The sequence below is a fragment of the Myotis lucifugus genome, unplaced genomic scaffold, assembly GCF_000147115.1.
Source record: "Myotis lucifugus unplaced genomic scaffold, Myoluc2.0 scaffold_165, whole genome shotgun sequence".
Classification (NCBI taxonomy): domain Eukaryota; kingdom Metazoa; phylum Chordata; class Mammalia; order Chiroptera; family Vespertilionidae; genus Myotis; species Myotis lucifugus.
Window position 1 is genome coordinate 1,571,479 of NW_005871213.1, and position 26,806 is coordinate 1,598,284.

Sequence of the window (26,806 nt, forward strand, 5' to 3'; positions counted from 1 at the left end):
ATACAGTGACCGGTTGGTGGTGACTCCCGGGCCAGGAACACGGAGGGAACGGTTCCTCGTGGTTCCTGCGTGCCCGGTGCCGAGAGCAGTTTGCGGCTCTGCGCGCTCGGGGCCTGCGGGGCGCCTGCTGTGCGGGCGCCCGCTCCCACGGGTCCCCTCCGCCCCCCTCCCCGCAGTCGCACCGGCTGCCCGCCCGGGGACGGCGGCGGCGTGGCGCCAGCGGGTCCCGATCGCAGGCCTCCCGCCCGCGGACGTGGCAGCGGCGCTCGCGAGCCCGGGATGGGGCCGGGTCGGGGGAGGCTCCGCTGGGAAAAGGAGTCTCCGGCCTCTGTCCAGTTTTTTTCAGGTCCTTCCATAAAGTGACGCCCCAGCGGAAACCTGTGATTTGTTAGTGTTTGTTTAAACGCTAGCACGTCAACACTAACGTTAGGTAGTATCGAAGCTGGAAGGGAACGCGTTCATTCTCATACACAGAGTCAGGCGTACAGTATTGGGAAATATTCATTCATTTGCTGTGTGACGCCCTCCTGTATTCCAAATAGGACTTTAAGGTCGTTTCTCTAGCCTAACAGTTGCTATTTTTACCTCTTCCTTTATCATCATTCCTTTATGCATCCACCGTTTTAAGAAGCTGCACTGAGCCTGCTATACACTTAAACGTGGGAAATTTACAGGCAGAAAGTGCAAGTTAGGTCTATATTTTAATGTTCTTAATCTATTAAGGTGACTTCAAATGCTGTTGTTGTTGTTGATTTTTAGTTTTCTCCCATAAACACATTAGGAACTCCAGGTTTTTAGTCCTGAGTCAGGGTTTCAGGTGGCTGTAGTTACATCTTACAGGAGGAGGCAAGGGGAAGTCTCCTCGGTGGCGGGTATTTTTGCCCCCAGCCCTCTCCTAAAACAAGGGATTAGACCAGGCGTGTAGAGCCGATCCAGGTTGTCATTTTACGGGTTCACTTCTTGGGGAGTCGTGCACACCTTTCAGGGATGTCCGGGTAAAGGACTAGAAGAGTCAGTGATATGAAATAAGGACCTGTAGAGTTAAAGAACATGAAAATTCCCATGTTTTCCGTAAGTGTTAAAAATGTTACATGTAAAGAGAAGATGGCTTAGAGCAAACATGCAGGGAACGTGACCACGTGGAACAAGGAGTCTGGGGTTTGCTGAGAGTCTGTTGCTGCTCACAGTACAGCAGTTTCACGAGCGGCTCCAGCTGGCAGGATGCCGCATAGGGAAGACCATCACTCTCCTTTATCCAACCTGTTTGCTTTTTAGGAGAGAGAATCAGGTAGACGCTAATGGGGACAAGTCTTAGAAAGGTCTGCTTGGATACACAACTTGAACTCTTGATTAGTTTTTCCATCTATGCATTTTTCTGGGGAGATTGAGAATTAGGAGAGCCCTTTTGAACAAGATTTTCATAGTTGCCTAGGTCAGCTATGTTTATAGCAACAAGTTTACAGTATAAAATTTCAGGGTTCTATCTATTGTGTTATTTGCTCCTCAGACGGTAACTTTAAGAATCATATGATTTAAGTTTATGTGGTTTTTAAAATTAATTTTTACTTTCAGAGATGGGTGTTATGCCTGAAATTGCACAAGCTGTGGAAGAGATGGATTGGCTGTAAGTACACGAAGCTTAAATGTACCTGCAACAGCTTTATCATTTACTAGTAAACAGTTGGTCATGATTTTATCAGATCTTTTTGGGTGTAGTTGGGTAAGTGAAATTAAGTTTTATTGTGATTCTCTTAGAGGACATTTCCTTTTTAAACTTTGATATATTTCTAGCTGAAAAGGATTGGTAGTATTTACCAAATAAAATTTTCTTAGGCTTATAATTTAGCATGCTTATATGCCTCAATTAGCTTAGGTGATTTATTTTTATAACTAAAATTTTTCAAAATATGATTCTTTTAGTCTTCCAACTGACATCCAGGCAGAATCCATCCCACTGATCCTGGGAGGCGGCGATGTGCTTATGGTATGTTCCATAGGGTGAGGGGCTGGGAGCCGGGACACAATCAGGGGCTGGTTGTGAACCACTGTAAGAACTCCATAGGCTTCAAGATGATATTTTCACCCAATTAATCTTATATATTTACATGCATTTAGGACACATACACTGCATTCAGAGTATTAGGTAGAGTTGTGGGGAAAATGAAGGTAAGATGCAGCTTTTGCCCTTGAGAAGCTTAACCCAGTAGCACAGTAACACATGCACACAGGTAATTGTCATAAAAGAGAACCATGGCACCTGGATAAGCTTACAAAGTTCTAAGGGATTCGAGTGGGGCCAGTTGTCGTCCCGGATGAGGGGACCATGGGGACTCTTCTGGGGGCAGTAGATTTAGGACAAGGGAGGATGAAAGAGGAATGAACTCTACGTAGAGAAGAGAATGCAGGTGTGATCCCGGAGCAGTTCAGTTAGGGCGGCGGTTCTCAACCTGTGGGTCACGACCCCTTTGGCGGTCGAACGACCCTTTCACAGGGGTCGCCTAAGACCATCCTGCATATCAGATATTTACATGACGATTCATAACAGTAGAAACATTACAGTTATGAAGTAGCAACGAAAATAATTTTATGGTTGGGTCACAACATGAGGAACTGTATTTAAAGGGCCAGAAGGTTGAGAACCACTGAGTTAGAGGGAAGCATAAGATAAGTGTGTCTGGTGGGGCGGAACTTGAGATCAGACGGGAAATACACAGTGGCTCAGATGACCTGGGCTCGTTCTCAGGTGTCCCTTAAAAGAATTGGGTATTTGTTGGCAGTGGGGATCATTGGACATTTTAAGGAGGGGTGTGTGACAAGGTTAGGCTTGTGTTTTTATGAGGACTAATTTGGTAATAGAGTTCTGAGAGATTAGATACTGTTAGGACACTTTTGTAACCTAGGTTAGAGTGATGAGGCCTGAGGTGTGAATGGTCGCAATGGGAAGAGAGAGGGGGGAGTGATTCTTGAGGGAATGGCAAGGTTGGCAGTATCGCAGCTGATTGAGGAAACCTGAGGGATCTGGAGGCTCCTGAAAGGCAAGGTCGCTGGTCAGGTGAAAACGTCCCATCCGTTAAGTTGACTTCTTTAATTGACAACGTTTTTTTCCATTCAGGCTGCAGAAACAGGAAGTGGAAAAACTGGTGTAAGTAATAAAAACTTAAATTGACTTTGTAAGAGTTGATTTTTAAAGCAACTTTGTCCAGTAATTCTGACTTTGAAATATTTAATAAAGCAACCTCCTGCAGAATGTGACGAAACGGTTGCTTGCCACTGAGTGATAGTCTTATTGCCAGCTAATTCTGAAATAACTTCTGTAACGTGTGGCTTTAAGAATATAGTTTTAAACTGGTCTTGGAGACATAGTGACATTACCTTTAGTATTTACAGTCACTTCTGAATTTTACTGCAGTGGCTCTAGTAATAGAGAGATTGCAAATAGAGGTCGATTTCACATTGGCCCAGACAGGAGAAACAGTTCGTCAGAGTGGGTGGTATTTCTCCTCTTTAGTTTAGTTTGTTCTGCAGGTTCCTGTTCTTTGTTTTTGGAGCTGTCAGCTGGCTCCTGTTATCTTCGTTCAGTCAGCTGTCTGGAATTTGAGGTTTGGGCAAATTGGATGGCAATCTAAAATATGTGTAATTATTTAATGTACATGTGTAACTTCTGTAGTTTATGCTGATTAGTAAATTGGCATTGATATCTGAATGCTGATATATGAAACTATTGTTTCTTTGATAGGCTTTCAGCATTCCAGTTATCCAGATAGTTTATGAAACTCTGAAAGACCAACAGGAAGGCAAAAAGGGGAAAACAACAATTAAAACTGGTGCTTCAGGTAATGTTTGCGTAGCAGTATTTCTCTTTTGTATAAATTAGTTATTCTCCTCCCTGGCATGTGCAGGTGTGAGGTTTGGGTGTGCATTTTTATTGTCAGGGTCCGCGTGGTGGTATTGGCATTCGGTGCACTGGAAGCAGGGATGCCAAGTGTCATTTGGAGCATAACTCATTTGTAAGTGAATTGTGAGGCAGATAGGATATGAACTATTTAGACCATTGGCATATTTAAAAATAATTTCAAGACTTGTCACAATGGGTTCTTAAACTGGACCGGAGGGCTGGAACAAAAGCATGGATGGAGTGTTTGTGTGAACTAATATTCTAATCATGTCCTATGAGGAAAAGAAACTGCATATTTAAGCACGGAGACACAAGTAAAAGAGGTAATTGTTAAACCATTGAAAGGATCTGGAGAGAAAACAATTCCTCTATAAAGTAGGACCAGGACTATTTAAAAATAATTTCGAGACTTGTAACAACTTTAAACCGGTGTTTATGAGAGATGGTTATAAAGGAGAATGCTTCCAGAGGGTAACCAGAATGGTAATAGTTCTAATCATGTCCTATGAGGAAAAGAAACTGCATATTTAAGCACGGAGACACAAGTAAAAGAGGTAATTGTTAAACCATTGAAAGGATCTGGAGAGAAAACAATTCCTCTATAAAGTAGGACCAGGACTAAGAGAAATAATCTGGATGAAGCTTCTGTTTAACTTCTGAGGAACTAGATTGAGCCAGCAATTGCAGTTCTCTTGAGAACCTCAAAAGAAAAAGTTATTTCTCCATTATTCAAGGGGTTTAAGCAAATGATAGATATAGTTTGATCAGAAATTAAGAAAAGTTGGGCTGAAAACACAGAGTTATCTATAGCTGTTATGGTCCTTTGAATATCCATATACTATGAAGGTTTTAGAAAAGGAAAATGCTGATCCCATTTAAGTAAGGAAAAATTTTGTGACTTTTGAATATGGTACTGAATTATTTGAGATGAAGAACTTACTTTTTAAAAATTAATGATGAAATGATAATTAGATCTTGATATGTTAGTCAATTATTTTTATTTTGATTGAAGTCAGCTTGTTCAGTTACCAAAACTTTATTTTATCAGTGCCCTCAGTTACAACAAAGATCGATGCCATCAAATGCAAAGTGCACTGAAGCAGTGAGGAGGAAAAGTTTTATCCCCAGATAGGCCAGCAATTATTATTGTGTTTCAGTGTTCAATTTCGGTGTTGCTGCTAATAAAAACACCAGTAATTTTTATGTGTACATTTAAAATGATATGTAAAGTGGAATCTAGAGGGATTAAATTATATAAAATATATACTTTATTTGTGACAAAGTTTTATTTTTAATTTCATACATTTGTGGTAACTGTTGTTATATTAATTCATTTAGTGCTCAACAAATGGCAGATGAACCCATATGACAGAGGATCTGCTTTTGGTAAGTGGATAGATTTTAGCAACTCATTTATAAATCAGAAACTTGCTTGTAATAATACCTGAGAATATCAAAATTATGACATCTAGTAAATAAAGATTTAATTCACCAAGTTTTAGAATATAGTTACTACAGTTTCACAATTTAGTACTGAAAATCAATGGAATATAATGGAAATGCATCCAACTATGTATAAAATGTTAATATGTAGAAAAAATATTTAATTTCAGTGAAAAGGGTGATTTATTCAGTAAGGGTTTCAGCACAAATGATCCATCTGAAGTAATGTGAAATTGACTTATCTCCTATTTAGGGAAAGACTTAATATATATGTGTACATATACTACATGTACAACTTAGGGGTGGGGAAATTCTCCTAACCCAAATAAGAAACTCAAAAATCAAAAAAGAAAAGATATAGATCTGTTTGTTTAAAATTCTAAAAAATACGTGTGGAAAAGATATTACAGGAAAAAGTCAAGAGACAAAAATAAATATGGAAAGAATACTTGCAATGTTGATGAAAGATAAACAGTCCTTATAAACTACTAAAGAGTTCTTGCATAGATACTTGTTTTTGGTAAGAAAGAGATAAACAACCAATTCATAGTGGAGCCAGTCCAAATGGCAATAAACATGCCAGGATCAAGTTTACAGGATATAGGGAAATGGAAATTAAAGTTATTTAGGGAAATGGAAATTAAAGTTACCCGTCTGATTGGCAGTAATCCAAAAGAGTGATAACCGATATGGATTATTGCCTTTGGAAAAGCAGTTTAGTCTTGCCTATTAATATATATATATACATATTTATTCCTGGATGGTCTAACTCTTTGGAATGAAAGTGGCAGTATATAGGATATACATACAACACTGTTTGGTGGAACATTATAAGGGTTAAAACTGCCAACAAAGTGAATGCTATTGCTAAGGGATGGTTAACAAAGCCTAGGGTGTATGGAAGGACTTTTGTGAAGCCATTACGAAGAATGAGTCAGCGCTGTGGGGTTGTCATAAGTGATCAGTGTCAAGAATAGGGTGACTTAGTTGAATTTTCACCAGGTGCTGCTAAGAAAGGCAGGATGCAGAGAAATGTAGAGTGGGCATGAGAAAACATGCCAAAGCAACCAACCAAAACACCCTAACTGCGACTCTCCACCATGATATCTAATTTGTATTAAAGTTTATGTCTATATATGCATACAGAATTTTACATATAAAAATATTAAGGATTTGCTATTGCTAAAGAACTTTAACCCTTTTCGGTCCAACCTCGAGGCTGACTTGACAGACCAGGCGCTAGGAGCAGGTCCAACGTCGAGCAATAAGAACATTAAAAAGTTCAACATTCAATCCTGTCAATGAATTTGGAACAGACTGTTTGAATTCCAAAAATAACATTGGACTGCAAAGAGTTACAGTTCAGTTTTACATAATGTAGTACCCATTGAGTAAGAATGTATATTTTGGATAATTCAATTTCTGGTATGTGAAGTAAAATGTACTTTTTAAAAGTTTGTTCTACATTCAGGTGCTGAGTATGAGTCTCTAGCCTGAACCAGGGCATGAGTCATTGTCTCTCTGTGGTACACACAAAAACCAATTTACTTAAAGCTGTTAAGCACCAATAAGCACCGTGACTGACGGTGATGTATGAGATAGAACTTCATCTTTTAGAGTTCTAATATTAGCAGATACCAACTACAGGTTTGTTTATTGGAGCTTTCCCTGCCCTCCCTTATGTTTTGTGGGTTAATGGATTGGGGAGCAAGCCAGGCGCAGTTCCTGTTTTCCTTTTAGCACGGTATTCCCTCAGGCTCTAATTTAAGCATAAGATCAAAGCAACAGGTATTTATGAGTGGGTGCTGTGTCATCCTTAGGATCCATTTCTTTAAGGCATTGTAGAGAACAGTTGTCTAAACACATTTGTGTTGGCGATACAGCTGCTCTTAGTGCACGTCAGTTTAGGTGCTGCTTTGATTCCTTTCTGACTTGTTGCAGTAAAATCCTGTCCTGGGGAAAATGACTAGAGAAACCAGTCCCCAACATGGCCAAGGCCCTCCAGGGGAAGAATAGGGCCCATTACTCGTAGGGAAGAGGTTGCTGTCACTCAGGAATCGGCACGCCTCATTCTCTGGACCGTTCACCAAGCGAAGGCATTGCCTCATTAGTGAGATGAATGAGACTGTCTCAGTGCATGATTCACATCATCTGTACTGACATGGTGTTCTGTGCTTTTCTCAATCCAGCAATTGGGTCCGATGGTCTTTGCTGTCAAAGCCGAGAAGTGAAGGAGTGGCATGGATGTAGAGCTACTAAAGGACTCACGAAAGGTATTAAACTGCATCTGTACACCTGTAAACTTTAGAGGTAATTATTAATAAACTAACTTTCTTACCATAGCTTTATGGCAAGGATCCAGAAGACTTTTAATGTGACAGAGAGACCTACAGTTCTTCATTTGGGTCATACAAATTATAATTGAGAAACAGTGGGAAAGTGGCCCCATGGAAAATGGCCCCGTGTGTAACTGATAAACCTTAAAGCGTTTTCCCTTGTAGGGAAGCACTACTACGAAGTGTCCTGTCATGACCAGGGGCTGTGCAGAGTCGGGTGGTCCTCCATGCAGGCGTCCTTAGACCTAGGTAAGTGCTTCCAGAGGAAACCACGTTTATTCATGCTTGAGTTGTTAACACGTGACCATACACAGTATATGTTTTAGAGACATGGAAATAATATTTATCTGTCCCTCAAACCATTTCAAAAAAATTTGAAGTACTAAAAAATATCCCATATAATAAAAGGCTAATATGCAAATTGTCCCCTTGACTGAGAGTTCAACCAGGGGGTGGGGCCAGCTGGCCAACTGCCCTCGGCCCCTCCCCCCAACCGGCCCCGGCCCTGATTGCCCCGATTGGGGCGGCTGGCTGGACCCCACCCATGCACAAATTCGTGCACCGGGCCTCTAGTATAGTAAAATTCTTCATTTTACACTCTTCATCTAATAGTGTAAAATGAAGAATAGGTTAAGAATATGAGTGAAGTCAGAATAAAGTTTAGTGTATATAAATACATACCACAGTTATTGTAAATTTGTAAATCTCGTTTGCAGGGCTTTTAATTTTATATCTCACCTCATAAGTAAAGTGTTTTTTTAAACCTAGGTACTGACAAGTTTGGATTTGGCTTTGGTGGAACAGGAAAGAAATCCCATAATAAACAGTTTGATAACTATGGAGAGGTAAGTTGTTTTATTGGCTTGATCATAGCATTAGTAAGTTTTCTTGTGTGTACTTAGTAGTAGTTCGTCACTCATGACATGACTGAGGGTATAGAAATGATTCTCAAATTCAACTGGATTATATGAGTAAAGGGGTGGACAAGGTAGGCTAATAATATAATAAGCAATATAATAATAAATAATACAAGAATAAACTCACGTACTCACAACTGTAAACCTTTTGCCTACCCTGTATTTCCCAGAGGTGGTTCAGATTTGGACTTCAGGGAAGGAACGTTACAAAATTCACTTAGCCCCTCCAAGGCATATTACTTTGTCTTCTGTTTTTACCCCATTTTGATTTGGGCTTTGACTTACACGTTATTCTCATTTCTTAGTTGCCATCATGGTCATCTAATACACTTGTTCTGAACAGGTTAGTCATGTTGGTTCTAAAAAGCCTGTCAGATGCTTCTATTCTGTATGAAATGCTATAATAGGCCTTTTAACAACTACATTCAAGCTTCAAGGAGTTATTTCGAAACATACTTTTGATGCGGGTATATTTGAACTTTATTTATGGATTTGCTTTATTAACAGCACTTTCTGGTTTTCTAGGAATTCACTATGCATGATACCATTGGGTGTTACCTAGATATAGATAAAGGACACGTCAAATTCTCCAAAAATGGTAAGCTCTCTATGGATTGTTGTGTTAGAGAAGGTATATTTGTGGTATTTTAAATTCCCTCACCCTCTTCTTCAATCCTCTCTCCCTCCCTCCTTCCCTGCCTTTTTCTTTCTTTCTTTTAACAAATACTTGTTGAGCATTTGGTATGTGCCAGGCACCCTGGTAGGTGCTAGAGATTCAGCAGAAAATGGAGTAGACAAACATGTTTACGTTTGTGGGGCTTGCCTGTGGTGGGGCGAGACCGACAGATACCCAGTATGTCAAGGAGCCACGTGCACTGAAGGAGAGGCCAACTCCGTCTAAGGCAGCCGTGGGCAAACTACGGCCTGCGGGCCGGATCCGGCCCGTTTGAAATGAATAAAACTAAAAAAAAAAAAAAGACCGTACCCTTTTATGTAATGACGTTTACTTTGAATTTATATTGGTTCACACAAACACTCCATCCATGCTTTTGTTCCGGCCCTCCGGTCCAGTTTAAGAACCCATTGTGGCCCTCGAGTCAAAAAGTTTGCCCACCCCTGGAAGGGAATGCAGAGTGCTAGCAGTCGGGGGACGAGTACTATTTTACACAGGGTGGTCAGAGAAGGCGTCTCTAATAAGCCGACAATTGGGTAGGAATCTGAATGACCAGATAGAGTATTTCAGGCAGAGGGAAAAGTAAATGCAAAGGCCCTGAGATGAACGTGTGCTTGGGTATCTGAGTACAATGGGGGGCCAGTGGGTTTGGAGCCCACTGAGCCTGGGGGTAGGTGATAGACATTAAACCAGTGAGGCAGTGAGGCCGGCAGCTAGGGCCTTATTGGTCATCATACAGACTTTATTTTGAGTGAGATGGAAGCCACTAGGGTTTTGAGTAGAGAATTGGCATCATCTGATTTGGTTAACAGCGTCACTATATTGCTGTGTTGGATACAGACTGGTCGGTGGGTGGTGGGTTTTGGCAGTAGGCGGGAGCCAATTGGATGAGAGCAGTGCTATTTGGGACATTGTAAGTGTGAGATACTTATCATTTGAATGGTGAAACTAAGTATGTAGTTGCATGTGCAATTTCAGGATTAAGTAAGAGTGACGAGGGTGGCATTAGGCAGCACAGCTCATCCACGTAGCCTGAGGGGAGGCAGGGATGCAGGTGGGATGGTGGATGGATGGTGTGAGTATGTGGAAGAGGGGGTGCTATTTTACACAGGGCGGTCAGAGAAGGCGTTTCGATTTCTTTCCTTTTTTTTAAATTATCAATTATATTTATTTAAGTTTATCTGTATTGTTCAAAGCATTACATAAGTCCCCCTCCATGACCCTCCGCCCCCCAGGCCTACCACACTGTTGTCTGTGTCCATGGGTTATGCATATAAGCGTGTAAGTTCTCTGGAAGTTTTAATTTTTCTTTCTTTCTTTTTTTTTTTTAAGGAAAAGACCTTGGTTTGGCATTTGAAATACCACCACATATGAAGAACCAAGCCCTCTTTCCTGCCTGTGTTTTGAAGGTAAGTGAGAATCCAGTTAGAAGAATTTTGCTGGGACCACAGCTACTTTGATCGGCATTATTGTGTATTAGCTAATTTGCTGTTAGATTAAGAATTGTCATTTTCTCCTTTATTCCCTGCTAGAACGCTGAACTAAAATTCAACTTTGGTGAAGAAGAATTTAAGTTTCCACCAAAAGACGGTTTTGTAGGTCTGTCCAAGGCGCCGGACAGCTGTGTTGTCAAATCACAGCACTCAGGTATTGCACCTGGCCAGGGGTTATGGCGGGGGGCGGGGGCGGGGGGGGCGGGGCGGAGTGGGGGAGGATTTCAGGATGGGCGGCAGGTGAAAACTCCAGTAGATAAGGCTTCTCTTAGCAAGTGAGTTACGTATGCCCCCCGCTGGTTTAGGCACACATCAGTAAAACTAAATTTCACAAATTAATCCATAAACTCTTAAGCATTTGGTTTGAGTTGAGGCATTGTGGGGATCCCGATGATGACGACGCTAGTATTTGTAACCTGTGCACAGTAAGCGCCACAGCACGGTGCTGGTCTTCACACTGATTACTCAGCCTCCCTGCAGCCCGTGAGGTAGGGCCCTCCCATTTTCAGACAAAGAACTTGAGGAGTAGGGACGTGAAGTGACCTGCCTCAGGTCTCAGAACAAGTAAGAGGTAGAACTGAATTCAGACGCGAGCAGTTGCCTCCAAAGCTCAGACTCTTACCCATGGTACTGTCTAAGCTGCTTCAGTTATTCAGAGTAAGTACGTTTCATAACTTAGTTTATCATAAAGCATATCAGCAGTGGCAATTCTGCAAGTAATTTAAAGAAACCTTAGTTCATTAGGCAATCTTAGCTTTATTGTGTTTTGTTTGACTACCTTCTATACTTTGGACAGTTGTTATTTAAAATTTTGATACTGGACTGTTTGCACACGTGTTTTACAAATAAAGGTACTTCAGTGCGGTTCGGATGTGTTCTGATCCTTCTATTCTCTTCAGGTAACGCGCAGGTGGCACAGACCAAGTTCCTCCCCAACGCGCCCAAAGCGCTCATCGTCGAACCCTCCCGAGAGTTAGCTGAACAAACTCTGAACAACGTCAAGCAGTTTAAGAAATACGTTGATAATCCTAAATTAAGGTAAAGCTTCCGTTTGTGTTAAAACCTCCTGTCTTTAGGTTTGAGGTGTTTGGGAAGAAAAGTAAGGTAGAAAAAATGAGGTAGAAATCCAGTGTGTATACATACACACCTAAATGTGAGTATATTTAACTCTGATGTAAAATAGCAGCAGTTTCTGTATAAAACTGCTTAAGTGATAAGTTTGATTTAAAAGAAAAGTAAATTGAGATTTTTTTCTGTCTCTTACATGAAGAGTCATGGTTTGCCAAATAGTATCGGAGCAAAAATTAGTCCTTTAAAGGGAGCATTTCATTTGCAGAGGAAATACACCGCTCTCTTTCTAGCGTGGTGGTGACGGCGCAGTGAGGTCATTGTCTCACAGTGATGACCTTCCCTTTGGGTGCTCACACTGGTCACTGTCCAGTTAGAGGGCTCTTTCTACCAAGTGGGGTGATCTTGTGGAACTTCTTGCTCAGTAGTAGATCCCTTTTAATTTGGAGAAGGAAGGTCATGCCATATAAGTAGTTGATTTGCCACTTGATTTTTGTTCATTTTACTCTGAATTATTTTTTTATTGGAACACAATTCACTATAAAATTCATCCTCTAAAGCAGGGGTCCTCAAACTTTTTAAACAGGGGGCCAGTTCACTGTCCCTCAGACCGTTGGAGGGCTGTACTATAGTTTAAAAAAAAACTATGAACAAATTCCTATGCACACTGCACATATCTTATTTTGAAGTAAAAAAACAAAACGGGAACAGATATAATATTTGTATTTGCATGTGGCCCGCGGGCCGTAGTTTGAGGACCCCTGCTTTAAAGTGTACAGTTTCAGTGGTTTTTAGTAAAGCCACAGCACTGTGCAACCACCACTATCTGATTTCAGAGACTGAATTATTGGCATCAAGCAGGCCCATCTCTTTAATATTGCTCTTACTTACAAGTAAAACTCATTCAGGGATAAAGGAAACTTTATAAAACTTTTTGGTAAAATAATTCCTAATTTTGTTTTCAGGATTCATGCTTTTTACTTATCTAGTTACTATTTGAATGTTTACTGTGTGTGGAGTCTTAGGCTGGGGTCAGGGATATAACAATGAGAATTAGTCATTGCTTTTAGAGAATTATGTGTGGGAGTGTGGGGATAGTGGGGAGGGGAGAGAGACAGCAGAACAAGTGTGATGAGTGCCTTGAGGTGGGATAGGCAAAGCCCTGGAGGAGCTTGTAATAAGCAGACCTCTGTGTAATGAGAGACTCGGAACTCTTCATAATAGTGTTTTGGAAGAATGGGAAATGCTAAATATGAGTTGGTTCTTATGCTATAATCATGTGTAAAGGTTGATATGCCTGTGGTCAAAGGCTGGAGGGGAACATGAATAGTAAAATTAATGTATTTGTTAAGATGGTAAAATTGTGGGTTATTGATTTCGTATTGAGTACAAATGAGCCTCTCCTTTGAAAACCCAGCGCAAGTCCTGGTCTTTCTGTGAAGCTAACCGAGCTGTACCAGCCCGTCCTGTCCCCCCTGGGTACACTTCCTGTGTGCGCCTCGCCTCCATCCTCCGCGCTGTCATGTGTTGGTGTTCCTTGTTTCAAATATGTAACGTTACTCGTCCCCTTCAGATGTACACTCCCTCAGACGGGCTGTTCTTTTGTATTCCTCAACCTACGGTGGAGCCACTGATTTATTTTCTGTCTGTCGATTTGCCTGTTTGGGACGTTTTATGTAAATGGACTTGGACGGCATGTGCTCTCTTGTGACTGGCTTCTCTGACTTGGCCTAATTAATGCTTTTGAGGTTTATCAGCGCGGTAGCATGGATCTATACTTACTTCCTTTAAGTTGCTGAAAAGTGTTCCGTTTGATGCATGTACCACCTTTTTGTTTATTCATACATTAGTTGATGGGCATCTGGGTTGCTTCCACTTTTTGCTGTCGTGCTGTGAACATGAGTGGACAAGTTTTGTGTGGACATTTCCATTTCTCTTGGATATAAGCCTGGGGGTCTAATTGCTGGATCATTCAGTAGCTACATGTTTAACATTTTCAGGAACTGCCAAACTGTTTGCCAAAGTGACACCACCATTTGACATCGCTGTTAGTAACGTATGAAGGTTCATTTCTCTGTATCTTCACCAAACTTATATCTGTCTTTTGACTATAGTTTCCCTAATGGGTGGAAGATGGTATCTTATTGTGGTTTTGATTTGCATTCCTGTGTAGCTGATGATGTTCAACATCTCTCATGTGCTTATTGGCCATTCATAATGTCTTCAGATTCCCTGCCTATTTTTCAGTTTGGTTATTTGTGTTTTTGTTGAGTTTGAAGAGTTTTTACACACACACACACACACACACACGCACACTGTATTAGTTAAGCTCTGTCTGATTTGCAAATATTTTCTCCCATTCTGTGGGTTGTCTTTTCATGCTATTGTTAGTGTCCTTTGAAATACAACCGTTTTAAATTTTTATGATGTCCAATTTATGTATTTTTAATTTGTTGCTTTTGTTTTTGGTGTGGTATATAAGGAGACTTTGCCTAACCCAGGGTCATGAAAGTTTACGCCTATGTTTTCTTGTAAGAGTTTATAGTGTCAGGTCTTACCCTTAGGTCTGTGGTTCATTTTGAGTTAATGTTTGTGTATGACATAAAGAGGTTTAACTTCACTCTTTTGCAAATATCCATTTGTCTAGCACCGTTTGAAAAGACTTCTTTCCCTCCATTGAATTGTCTTGACATAAGACAATATTTTAAACCTAAACATTGTTTTTGAAGTATTTTGAATGAGAAAAATTTAAACAACTAAAGGATATTAAATCTCCTTCCGCCTCATCCCCCAGTTTTTAGTTATTCTGCCTGGCGGCAACTTTTAAAACTTGATGTTTACATATTATTTCAGAGCTGTTCTGTGCACATACAACCATTACATGTGAAAGGTGATTGAAACGAGGCCCGGAGCCCTGGAGGCTGTGTAATGAGGGCTCATGTTTGTGTGCTCCGTGCTTGCACGCTCTGCTCGCTTTCCCACACTTGCGCATTTCATAGGCCCCGGGTATGGAGCGCTTCGAGTCCCTCCTACTTCTGACTTTCCTGTGGATTCTCCCTTAGTTACTTACTCAACTTTCATTTCCACTGAAAAGAGATGGGTGCAGATCATACAGTAAGTGCGCTTTAACCTTTTTCTTCATTATTATTCTGCTATTTATTTCAGGGAGCTTCTGATCATTGGAGGTGTTGCAGCCCGGGATCAGCTCTCGGTTTTAGATAACGGGGTAAGTTGTACTTCTGATTTTTAAAAAGTCACATCATGGCCCTAGCCGGTTTGGCTCAGTGGATAGAGCGTCGGCCTGTGGACTGAAGGGTCCCGGGTTCGATTCCGGTCAAGGGCGTGTGCCTTGGTTGCGGGCACATCCCCAGTGGGAGGTGTGCAGGAGGCAGCTGGTCGATGTTTCTCTCTCATCGATGTTTCTGACTCTCTATCTCTCTTCCTTCCTCTCTGTAAAAAATCAATAAAATATATTTAAAAAAAAAAAAAGTCACATCATGGGTGGTCATTTTGGCAATATAGTTGTGTTGTGTTTCAAGAGATGAAAACAAGGTCAAAAAGTATAAATTTGTTCAAAGACATGTTGCAGCAGGTAAGCCATTTTTCCAGAAACAAACATACATCAATCTGTTTGTTTACCTTTTGAGCGCCTGAGAATTCCCCCCTCACTTTCATGAATCAACTATCCTTTGGGGGAGGGGGTGCAGTAATTGAAAAAGAAGAGGCTGGAATTAAGACTAGAAATGGAGAGAGTGGATTGCAGAGGAGGAAGCAGTTTTGGCGGAGAGACCCTCAGGATGGGTGAGGATGCTAAGACCTGGCCCCAATAGGAGGGAGATGGGGTCAGATGCGTGTAAGGGCTGTGCTTAGCCATGCGTTTATAGACAAAGCTAAGCTGGGATCTTCATTAGAGAAATTGTCAGCTGTGCTCATCAATTCGGTGAAGCTAAATATGGTAGGACCTTATAAAACATTTTATATGTATGAAATAACCTCTTTCGTACACATTTCTTTTCCACTTACTTCCTTAATATTTTCACATTCGGTCTAAGCCACCTGGCACTGAGTCATGGGGCGCAAACATGCCCTCCCTCCCATTACAAAGGAAATCTCATACTGAATGGTGTAGATTTGACCTGGTGTGGCATGTTAAGAGCAAGGAATCATATTATGTACTGGACTTAAGATGGTAATAGTCTAAGATAGTAATATTGCTTTAGTATGTTCTTATTTAGTGTGTTACATTTTAGTGGTTGAAGAGATATTTAATATGTTCATTCCCATTTGGTTCCCTAATCCCAAATCTATTTTTTCATAAGTTATTAAATTTCTTACCTCCTGTTTTGCAGCTGCAGAGCTTAGGGAGTTAGGTCTGCCTTCGTCAGTCCGCCTAAGGCGTGCTGCTGGCTGGGGCGATGGCAGGGTCAGGGCAGCGCTGCTCCGAGCTCTCTGGTAGGAGTGTTTCCTTCTGCTCGGGATCTGCAGTATTCTCTTCTGATCTTTCCATCTTGCCTTCTCTTCTCCTGTTGTTCTCCACCATCCTCTGGCTCACCCTTAGCCTTGTGTGTGTCTGCAGCCGAAATCAGCTTTGGAACGACAGAGTAGAGCTATTCAATTTTTTAAAATCTTTTAAAGTTGCAGCATTATGCACATGTGCGATCGAGACCTGGTGGAGTAGTTGGTATCATTACACAAGTCAGGTTAATATATTTCTCAGGCTTCTCTAACTTAACCGAGTTATTTTCTCATTTTCAACGATGCTTCTTCGATGTTTTCCAGGTGGATATAGTGGTCGGCACTCCAGGGAGACTGGATGACCTGGTGTCCACAGGGAAGCTCAACTTGTCCCAAGTTAGGTTCCTGGTCCTGGACGAAGCCGTATGTTGAAATATGTTATGCTTTTTTAAAGTGTTTGCTTTTATTTTTGAAGCTAAAATATGTAAAATAAATTAAAAATATAATTCAGTCATGATTCAAATACCTAGCGATAATCATTGTTACCAGCTTGGTATATTTTCTTCCACTTCCGTATTTATGTAATTGTTATTTTATGTAGTTGAAATCGAGCTTTGAGGAATCTGGAAAGCTTTTTTTTAAATCTAGTATCGTTAAGTTTTCATGTTATTGTTCATAAAAGATTTTTAAAGGCTGTCAAATGGTCTGTTATATGGATACTTCATTGTTTATTTTACTGCTCCTGTTACTAGATGTGTAGGTTTGTTTTTCTTTCTAAATAGTTATTTTTGTGTGTACATAATTTTTTTACACATTACAGATTATTTTTCTTTGTCACAGTTGCAAATGGGAACTGTATGAAAAGACATTAATGTGTTCGAGCTCTTGCAAATTACTTCCAGATTAATTTCAGGAGGGGGGCAGTAGTTTTCAGCACAGGTTTTTAGTTTTTGATTTGTTTTTGCTTTTTTTCATATTAAATCATATGCTTAGGACATGTGGTAGGAGCCGTTAACTCTCCTATTCATTCATGAATACTAGAGTGTGGTGTTTGCGTTGTGTATCACCAGCTTTTTCATATTTTAGTCACATGGGGTTTAAAGTTGAATTTATAACTTGTCTTTAAGTATCCAAGAGAAAATAATCACTTAAAAAATACGTGGATATATATCCGTATGAATTAGTTTCTCTATCTTACATTTTACGTGTGTTTCAGAAAAGAAAGGTTTAGATCCTGATTTAAAACTGACGCTTTTCTTTGCTTCTCACACAGGATGGGCTTCTCTCTCAAGGCTACTCGGATTTTATAAATAGGATGCACAATCAGATCCCTCAGATCACCTCTGATGGAAAAAGGCTGCAGGTAAAGGACTAACGCATCTCAGAGACATGAACATATTCATTACGTATCAGTGCTTCATTTTTTATCTGAAGTTCACATCTTTTAGTGCAGTGGTTCTCAACCTTCCTAATGCCGCGACCCTTTAATACAGTTCCTCATGTTGTGGTGACCCCCAATTTCATTGTTACAAATTGAACATAATTAAAGCATAGTGATTAATCACAAAAACAATATGAAATTATATATGTGTTTTCCGATGGTCTTAGGCAACCCCTGTGAAAGGGTCATTCGACCTCCCAAAGGGGTCGCGACCCACAGGTTGAGAACCGCTGTTTTAGTGTTTTCTGATTAACTGCTCTATGAATGTTTTCTTTAGTACTTGATTATATAATACAAAGGAAAAGGTCTAGTTTAGAGAAGTTTGTAAATTTTTAGGTAAGTCTAAACCTTACAATTTTAGATCTTCAAAACCTTTTCATCTTACTTAGTTTTTGTTGTGCCCTGAGGAATAGAGGTCGTGATTTCTGAGGCAGTAGGGGGTCTGAGCGCAGAGAGATGAACTTGCCCAAAGCCACACCACTAATTGCTACAGAGTCGGGTACTGAACTTGTCTTCAGATTCCAGGCGTAGTGTACGTTGTGGCCCACATCAACATCATAGGTGGCGTTACTATAAAATAAAAGTTTACCTAAACTTTGATTTTTCTATTCGTAGGTGATTGTTTGCTCTGCTACTTTGCATTCTTTTGATGTAAAGAAACTGTCTGAGAAGATAATGCATTTTCCCACGTGGGTTGATTTAAAAGGCGAAGATTCCGTCCCAGACACCGTGCACCACGTGGTTGTCCCCGTGAATCCCAAAGCTGACAGACTCTGGGAAAGGCTGGGGAAAAACCACATCAGAGTAAGTCTTTATACTGTTAACATGTGCACAGAGTGAAGCAGTCGGAAACTAGCTTTACCTCGGGCTCTTAGTGATGCTTAACACAACCAGAGAGTTGACCTCAGTAAAGACAAGTCAAGCAAAAGTTTAGGAAAACGTTAGTCCTCTAGGGCATGGAGTAAGTGATGGACTCATCTTTTATTTTTCTGTCTCTATATAGTTGCTTTTGATAAAATTTTTATAAATAAATAGCATTACCTGTATATATAGACCTGATTTCAGATGCAGTGATTTCCATTTTTAGTAGTCAGTGTTTTCTTGATGTGCCTTATTTTTTAAAAAAAATTAATTTCATGTGTCCATCATGTCATTTTCCACCACTGTTACTGGATTTACCATTATATAAGGGTATGTTTATTATGAATACACAAAGTTCTAAAAACCATCTTTGTATTTTTATTATTACATTTAAAATTGGTTAGCCTTAGACCTGCAGTTCATAAAGGGTTTTTCTGAATCTGAAGAACACTTGCCTACAGATCATGGAAATATATGTCTGAAGTGCAGTCTAAAGATAAATACAGTTCTCTTCTTTTAAAAAATGATGCCTGTTCTGAATTTTTGCTTAAACCACTCCCCACCCCTTTTGTATCCTTGCCGTTTGATAGACGGATGAAGTTCATGCAAAAGATAACACAAGACCTGGTGCTAACAGTCCAGGTAAGTGAAAAATATCAGTGAAACGAGCTGAAAGATTGTGAAAACAAATTGGTGTATTTTATTGTGTTTATGCCCTGTCTCATGGGATCTATAAAAGTAGAATAGGAAATCTGAAAATAAAAGCAACAAAAATAAGAAAGAAATGGGAGAAAAGCTGATACTAGGCAACTTAGAGGAATATTAGTGACTGAATTTAAGATATTAGCCTCCTGGCATCTAAATCACATATACTTTAAATTATAGAATGCTCACTGATCATAAGAAACATTTCTCTGGGGACAGAGATTATATTATATTGGCCCTGAATTCCAGGGGTTCTTCATTTCAGGAATCTAGATAACAAGGAAGAGGTCTTTAGTTACAACTTTGTGAGAGATAGAGATATGACCTAGAAATGATTTAATGATTCTTCTTAAATCAATATCTGTAACATAACATTTACCATTTTAACCTTTTGGGATATTTTTCATGGAAAGCAGTGGAACTAGGGATTAAAACGTTCACAGAAGTTAGCATGCTAGAGGGGCTGTATGATGTAAACCTGGAAACCTATCCGGCAATCATATTCCCTGGGAGAGCCCAGAGGACACTCCATTGGCCAAGGTAGAGCCATGCTGGTGAAAGGGGTACCAGACTCAGTTCAGCAGCGGCTCTCCTCTATGGACAGATTACTAGTGGGAGATGCTGTTTCAGAACTGGGCTCCCAGGTTGCATTGGGGATGTTAGGATGGCCCCAGTCTCCTACACACAGAGGCCAGGTGACAGCAGTTATAAGAAGCCAGATAGGTGCTGTTGTGAGCTGCAAGATGAGCGAGGCAGGCGGCATTTATAAAGATACAGGGAGGGCTGGTCTCCATTCCCTGCAGAGGTTGAGCTGATGCTGCGTGACCTGAGGCCCCACCATGAATCGCATTGTTAGCATAGGCTGCAGCATAGGCCAGGCCCCCAGGTCCACAAGGACAGGCGGGACGTTTCAGGGGCTCAGGGGTCACCTCCCAGACCTTTTTGGACAAGGTCAGTTCTTACTATTCATTTTCTCACCAGCGCCTTCCTTTCATCTGCATATGCCTCTGTCCTGTCAGACCCACTTCAGGTCAAGTTGGCTTTAACCATTTTTAAGTGGATGGCTCAGTGGCGTTAAGTATACAGTCCTGTGTAACCACCACCACCCACCTCAGAACTTTCTCATCTTCCCAAACTGAAACTGCATATCATTAAATATTTCTCAGTTTTTAAAAAGCCTTACATGAAATTCTGATTCCATTAAGATATTTGTATGCAGAGCTCAGACAGTTTGTCTCATGTACATAATGCTTTAAAAGTTTATGAAGATACATTGTGATACAAGGGCAGCGCTTCGAGAACCTGGGATGCATCTTGGATCCATTAGGCTGCTTGGCCGGTATCAGGTGTCTCAAGCGGATGGTGTCCTGGGTGAGGCTGCCTGGCTCAGGTGGAGGTCTGCAGCCTTAATGGAAGAGGGTTCCTTTGAACCATTTTACCTGCAGCTCCGCCGCTGTGTGCCCAGCTGGCCTCTGTTGGAGAGGAGCAAAGGCTCTGCTCGTTCACAGTAACGGCCCTCCTGTGTGGGCTGCAGCCTGTAAAGTCAGTGTTTGCTGCTTCGTTTCCTTTTCCTTGTACAACTTCTGCTGCGTTTTATATAATTAGAGATGACCACAGAGACCTTAGAGATATTCGGGGTTATACAGTAGAATGTGCATTAGGTAGACCAGACTATAGCCCAGCTTCCCATTGAAAAATAAAGATTGGGAGGTTGGTGCCTAAGAAATTACTAACTAGGTTTGATGTATGGTTTTTACTCCATAGAGGGAAGTATGAACTTCCTGGTGTTTAGGTTAACTTAGAAAGTATATTACTTGTTTTTAAATGAGGTTAAACATTTATGGCACATTTAGGGAAGTTAATGTGAGGCACAATAGAATTAATTCTCCATAAAGGGTGTGGTTGTGTTTTTCTGTGTGTGTGTGTGTGTGTGTGTGTGTGTGTGTGTGTTTCCCTCATAGGAGGGATGGGTAGAGGTGTTTTGGTACCCCACAAACTGGCATCACGTTAAAGCAGAGTTTAAGTGAGTTAAGCAGCAAGTCTGTGACTAATTATTTGTGTTCATGACAGATTCAGATTGAGATTCTGTGTTTTTGTTTTTCTCTGGTGATATTTAAGAGATGTGGTCTGAAGCTATTAAAATCCTGAAGGGGGAGTATGCTGTGCGGGCAATCAGGGAGCACAAGATGGACCAAGCAATTATTTTCTGTAGAACCAAAATCGACTGTGACAACTTGGAGCAGTATTTTATGCAACAAGGAGGAGGTAAGGTTTCCTTACTTGAAGTAAATTGTGCTTATTCCCTCATTCAGCCGGTTATTAATCTCCGGTTGATGCAGTCTAGAATGCGCACAGAATGGAAAGCAGTGATGGTGCGCTGTGTGTGTGCTGATTCAGTGATTTTCTGTAAGATGAGCCTGGGAAAAGCAATGAGACCATGTCCACAGAGGTCGTTTCATTACAGTGAGCATGAGTCACAGTGTTTTAAGGACCTATGTCATTTGGAAGGAGGGTGAAGTTACTGAGTGATGTTAAAATTTCAAGGGTTATTTCCTAAGTAATAGAATGTATGTCTTTTAAATCGGTAAATGAGGAAAAAACCTTAATCTAAATAAGGCTAAATAAGAAAAGAAGGGGAAATGAGAAAAAGCAGAACAGTTAGGAATTACAGAATAAGAGATGGCTGGTGGAAAAATCTGAATATATGCGTGAACACTGTAATATATACCAGTGGACTAAAGTCTGTTCAAAGGCAGAGGTTGGCCCAGCCACTGTGGCTCAGATAACTGAGTTGTGTAGAACAGCGGTCACCAACTGGTGGTCCGTGTGGTCCGAAAGGTTGGCAGCCGCTGGTGTAGAACACCTTGAGGAGGGCAGGCTTGTGGGCGTGGCCTGTTAGTAAGGGCATGGACTTCGTGGTGCCTGTTTTGATTCTTCCAAGAATAACCTCTTTTACCTACTTTTTGCTTTTCGCTTTGCATGGTACAGGGGAAGTTCCTGGTGTCCACATGTATTTTCCTCTTACTAATGCATTTCATTGGCATGCTGCTGTATTTACTCCTGCAGATAGGGAAGGTGGCTTAAAATGTCCTTCAAAGCAAAATCAAATTTAATGCCAGGGAGTTCGTTTTAGTGGCACTTTGCCTAATTGTGTTAACCTGGTTTGTGACATAGATTCCATAGAATTATATGGTACCATTATAGCCTGACTTCCATTGTTTTTTTTACATAATCTGAGGCTAGTGTTTTCCAAGGTTAACTCTTAATCTGCCTTCCACTAGGGCCTGATAAGAAGGGACACCAGTTCTCCTGTGTTTGTCTGCATGGCGACAGAAAGCCTCATGAGAGAAAGCAGAACTTGGAAAGATTTAAGGTATTGGCATTGAAATCGTTTACATTTCCTTCACACAAAAGAGGAGAGTTGTATCTGGTTTTAATCAGTTCCAGTTAATATTCATAAAGCAATTCTTGTCCTAGAAATTTCAAAATATTTCTGTCCTCGCTGGTGTATCCCATTCATGGCTGGGCTTAGTCATTTTTAAGGTCAGATGGTAAATTACACATTCTCTCAGCACAACACTACTGTAACAAGAATTTTTAATTTGAGCATGTTTTAGTTAAATTCTTTCCGGTAGATATTTTTTGGAAGCATCATTAGTAGGTAAACCATGTCTGTGAGCCTTTAACAAAAAGCTTATAGTAATGCCCATAGAAAACTTAGTATGTAGATTATTTTCAGACAGGTATCAAAATAGGATTTTGTAGAATTACATATAGTTTTAATTGTTTGGAGCAGACTATCCCAGCTGCAGCACATGAATAGGTTATAAGGTGGGTGGGGCTTGAGCCTTTTAAGACTCAAGGTCAGTAGCCTCCACCAACAGTATCCTTATTGTTTATCAGTGTGTTCATTTCAGTGCATAATGCATTCTCTCAGGCGCATCATGAAAAAGGTGAGAGTGCTGGGCGGGGAACTTTGGGTTATGTTCCCATGCTCTGGATTGACGTGGATGGCAAAGCATACGGAATGGCCTGGTACTCAGGGTGCCGCCCTTCTGTATGTGGGCATTCTACTGGACCAAAACCCGTGTGCCCTTCCCTCTCCCCCAGAGCTCTCACTGTGCTGTGCCTCGGGCCAGACCCGTCCCAGGCTGATGTGTATTTCCTTAGTGAGCACCAGGGGGCACTCTCTGCCCCTTCTCTTGAGCATTTTTCCTCACAAATGTCGAGGTAAAATACCTAGTATTCTGAATTTATTTCAATGCAAGGCTAAAATAATGCTTCTGTTTTTATAGTTTGTTCTATTCTATCTTTCTCTTGAATTACCTATCAGGATTTCTGAAGATAAAGCCAAATTTTAGCAAAGGTTTAATATCTTTGATATAAGAGAAAAGAAAAGCAAAATAAATCTAGTCATTGATTTATTCACCTTAAATGTTGTATTTAGTGAATCATAACTTAAGAATTCAAGAGTTGGCCCAGAGAATTAAGACTATCTGGATCTCTAATCTGAAAGTAACACAGTAGTTACTAGAGTTCTCAGTGAGTGGAAAGACAGTGTTGTGTTTATTTTTTTGTATATGTGCTGATAAATGCCTTTCTGTCCTCTGTTCCCTGTAGAAAGGAGACGTAAGATTCTTGATTTGCACAGATGTGGCTGCCAGAGGAATTGATATCCATGGTGTTCCTTATGGTAAAAAGACACTTTTTATACCTGCAGATGGAATTTTATGGAATTTAAAGTAGTAAACTAATATTTTCAAAATATTTAGAAACTCATGGCAGTTGGTAATGACCGATTTCATTTACAGTCATTAATGTCACCCTGCCTGACGAGAAGCAGAACTATGTCCACCGGATCGGCCGTGTCGGCAGAGCTGAGAGGTACCGCGGCCCTTCCCTCCTCTCCCAGCCTCTGTGCTGGGGGGCGGGGCCTAATGAGACTGTTCACCTCTTTCAGGATGGGCCTGGCCATTTCCCTGGTGGCGACAGAAAAAGAGAAGGTACTCCTCTCCGTGCTGTGTCGCATTCACTGTCGATGCTAGAAAGAAAAGCAGTGGGATTTTCCCATTTCCATTGAATTCGGTTGCACATAGAATATAAGTGACCTCTTTGTGGCTTAATTTTTTTAAATTTTTTATTTTTGTGACTATGTTCTCTAAATGGATAAATAGGATGAAGTTTGGAAGGGAAAAATGCAAAATGATATTTGTCCTAATAGCTTTGAAATAATTGTTTTCACCAAAATCTATTTAAACTCTGGCATGGTGCCATAGAAGACTTTTTATTGGGGGGGGGGGGGGACTTACTATTTTGATATACTTACAAATTTACAGAAAAGTTGCAAGAATAAGGAATTTTCCCATATACTCATTGCCCAAACCAGTTCATTTTGCTTTTTGCTTTATTTCCTTAGAGAAGAGATTTGAACTTATTTTTCATACTCATCTTGATATAGCATTCTCCAATATTTACTTTTTCATCCTTGTTTCTATGGGAGAATCCCTTCTATAACTGACATCCATTTTAGAAAAACTTTTGGATTATTTTCAAGAAGAGTTCTTTCGGGAAACCTGGTTAAAAAAGAGCTACTGAGCGGTGGTGGTAGAGCCGCACCTGCAGTCTGCCTTGAGGACAGACGATGTTAAAAATAAAACAAGGTGAAAATAGAGCATTCGAGCCTGTTTCCGTCTCCGCGCACGTTCACTCCTTCTCCCTCTCTAGGTCTGGTACCATGTGTGTAGCAGCCGTGGAAAGGGGTGTTACAACACCAGGCTCAAGGAGGATGGCGGCTGCACCATATGGTACAACGAGATGCAGGTAAGATGCCAAAAGCTTATTACAGTTGGAAAATAGACTTCATTTGTTTGCAAAAGTCATATCAGCATTTATCTGTTGTCACTTAGGAGGAAAAGTATTGAATAATTGATTATGATGTTAGCTGTAGTTTATAAATTGTAACTGAGTTCATCTCTTCAGAAATCTAACTTCCATTTATACTAAGTATTGTACAGCTTCCTGGTTTTATTTAACACTACTAAAATGCAACTCTTGTCAAAATGAAATTTTCTCTCCCTTTCTTAGTTGCTCTCTGAGGTAGAAGAACACCTGAACTGTACCATTTCTCAGGTTGAGCCAGATATAAAGGTACCTGTGGATGAATTTGATGGGAAAGTTACCTATGGACAAAAAAGGGCAACTGGTGGTAAGCTTTGAATTACTTTTAATTCTATTTTAAATTAGAATGTTTCCTCTCTGAGCATCAGTGTAAGAAGCGAGTACTTTTATTTCATAACTAGAGGCCCGGTGCACAAAATTCTTACACTGGTGGTGGGGGGTGGGGGGTGGGGTTCCCTTCATCTCGCATTCCTGGAGCTCTCGGGAGATGTCCAACTGACAGACATCCTTAGCGCTGCTGCCATGGAGGTGGGAGAGGCTCCCACCACCGCCACTGCGCTTGCCAGCCGTGAGCCCGGCTCAGGGCTTCTGGCTGACCGGTGCTCCCCCTGTGGGAGTGCACTGACCACCAGGGGGCAGCTCCTGCGTTGAGCATCTGCCCCCTGAGGGTCAGTGCATGTCATAGCAACCGGTCATTCTGCATATTAGCCTTTTATTATATAGGATGTTAAGTGTATATTTTTAGAATGTTACTTCCTCTTTATTACTCTCATAGCACTTGTCCATACCTGCCCATTGCATTTTTATTGTATGATGTATGTGAATGCAGAAGCAGCATAGCTGCTTCTCTCGAGGTGTTAATGTTATATGAGTAGTTGAACATTTATAGAATTATTAGAGAACGAGTGTAGTGGTGATTTTGAATGAAGAATCAGAAACCTTTGACTTAGTTCAGTGGTAACCTGGTCTCCCCTTCCCTTTGCCTGGAATGCCCTTTGCTCATTCCTGAAATTTTGTTAAGATTTAGGCTAACCTTGTGCCTTCCCCAATCAAGGACGAGGACAGGGGAGGGAACAGATGGGGATATTGGGTCAGCTGTTAGTGAGGCCGAATCATGGATTTGTAGTGATTTACCATTTTAGAACTCTGAGTTTTGGAGATAACTTGCCCGGTAGTACATTTTTATTGCTAGAAGCAATGTTTAAACTGATGCAATTGAGCCCAAGTATTGCCGACAAGTTGTTTCAGGCAGGTCATTTACATTGCTTTGTGCTCTGTGTGCGATGCAGGTGGAAACTATAAAGGCCATGTGGATGTTTTGGCACCTACGGTTCACGAGTTGGCTGCCCTTGAAAAGGAGGCGCAGACGTCTTTTCTGCACCTTGGCTACCTTCCTAACCAGCTGTTCAGAACCTTCTGATGCTAACACCCCGAGTAAGACTTGAGTGATGCGGCTGTCGTCCTAAAACTCTAAAACGGCTGTACTGCTTCCAGGCAGCAGCGTTTGTAGTCACTTAAGCTATTATTGCGAACTCGTGCCTGTCAAGAAACATGGAACATTAGTCATAGGAATTCTTCATGTAATGGCAACCTAATGCAAGTAATAAATGTGATGACTCTA

General features: G+C 40.9%; 1 protein-coding gene across 1 annotated transcript; it reads left to right on the plus strand.

Moving 5' to 3' along the window:
• Positions 1-1,572: 1,572 nt before the first annotated feature.
• On the plus strand, positions 1,573-26,806 carry DDX1 (DEAD-box helicase 1). Its single transcript, XM_006096009.3, has 25 exons — positions 1,573-1,624; positions 1,921-1,984; positions 3,113-3,142; positions 3,737-3,833; positions 5,234-5,281; positions 7,528-7,611; positions 7,840-7,923; positions 8,443-8,519; positions 9,117-9,189; positions 10,597-10,673; positions 10,797-10,911; positions 11,657-11,795; positions 14,991-15,051; positions 16,605-16,703; positions 17,554-17,643; positions 18,337-18,525; positions 19,173-19,224; positions 21,406-21,552; positions 22,569-22,660; positions 23,908-23,980; positions 24,099-24,171; positions 24,248-24,290; positions 25,012-25,107; positions 25,372-25,492; positions 26,475-26,806. Exons 1-25 carry the CDS (start codon positions 1,575-1,577, stop codon positions 26,603-26,605), a joined length of 2,205 nt encoding a protein of 734 aa, XP_006096071.1. The 5' UTR covers positions 1,573-1,574; the 3' UTR covers positions 26,606-26,806.

What these genes read in the sequence shown, in the direction of transcription:
- DDX1 (XM_006096009.3), top strand. Translation starts at nt 1,575, where the DNA reads ATGGGTGTTATGCCTGAAATTGCACAAGCTGTGGAAGAGATGGATTGG. An exon ending in GTTGATAATCCTAAATTAAG is followed by an intron (nt 11,796 to 14,990) that starts GTAAAGCTTCCG and finishes TATTTATTTCAG; the next exon opens with GGAGCTTCTGATCATTGGAG. An exon ending in CGTGTCGGCAGAGCTGAGAG is followed by an intron (nt 24,172 to 24,247) that starts GTACCGCGGCCC and finishes CACCTCTTTCAG; the next exon opens with GATGGGCCTGGCCATTTCCC.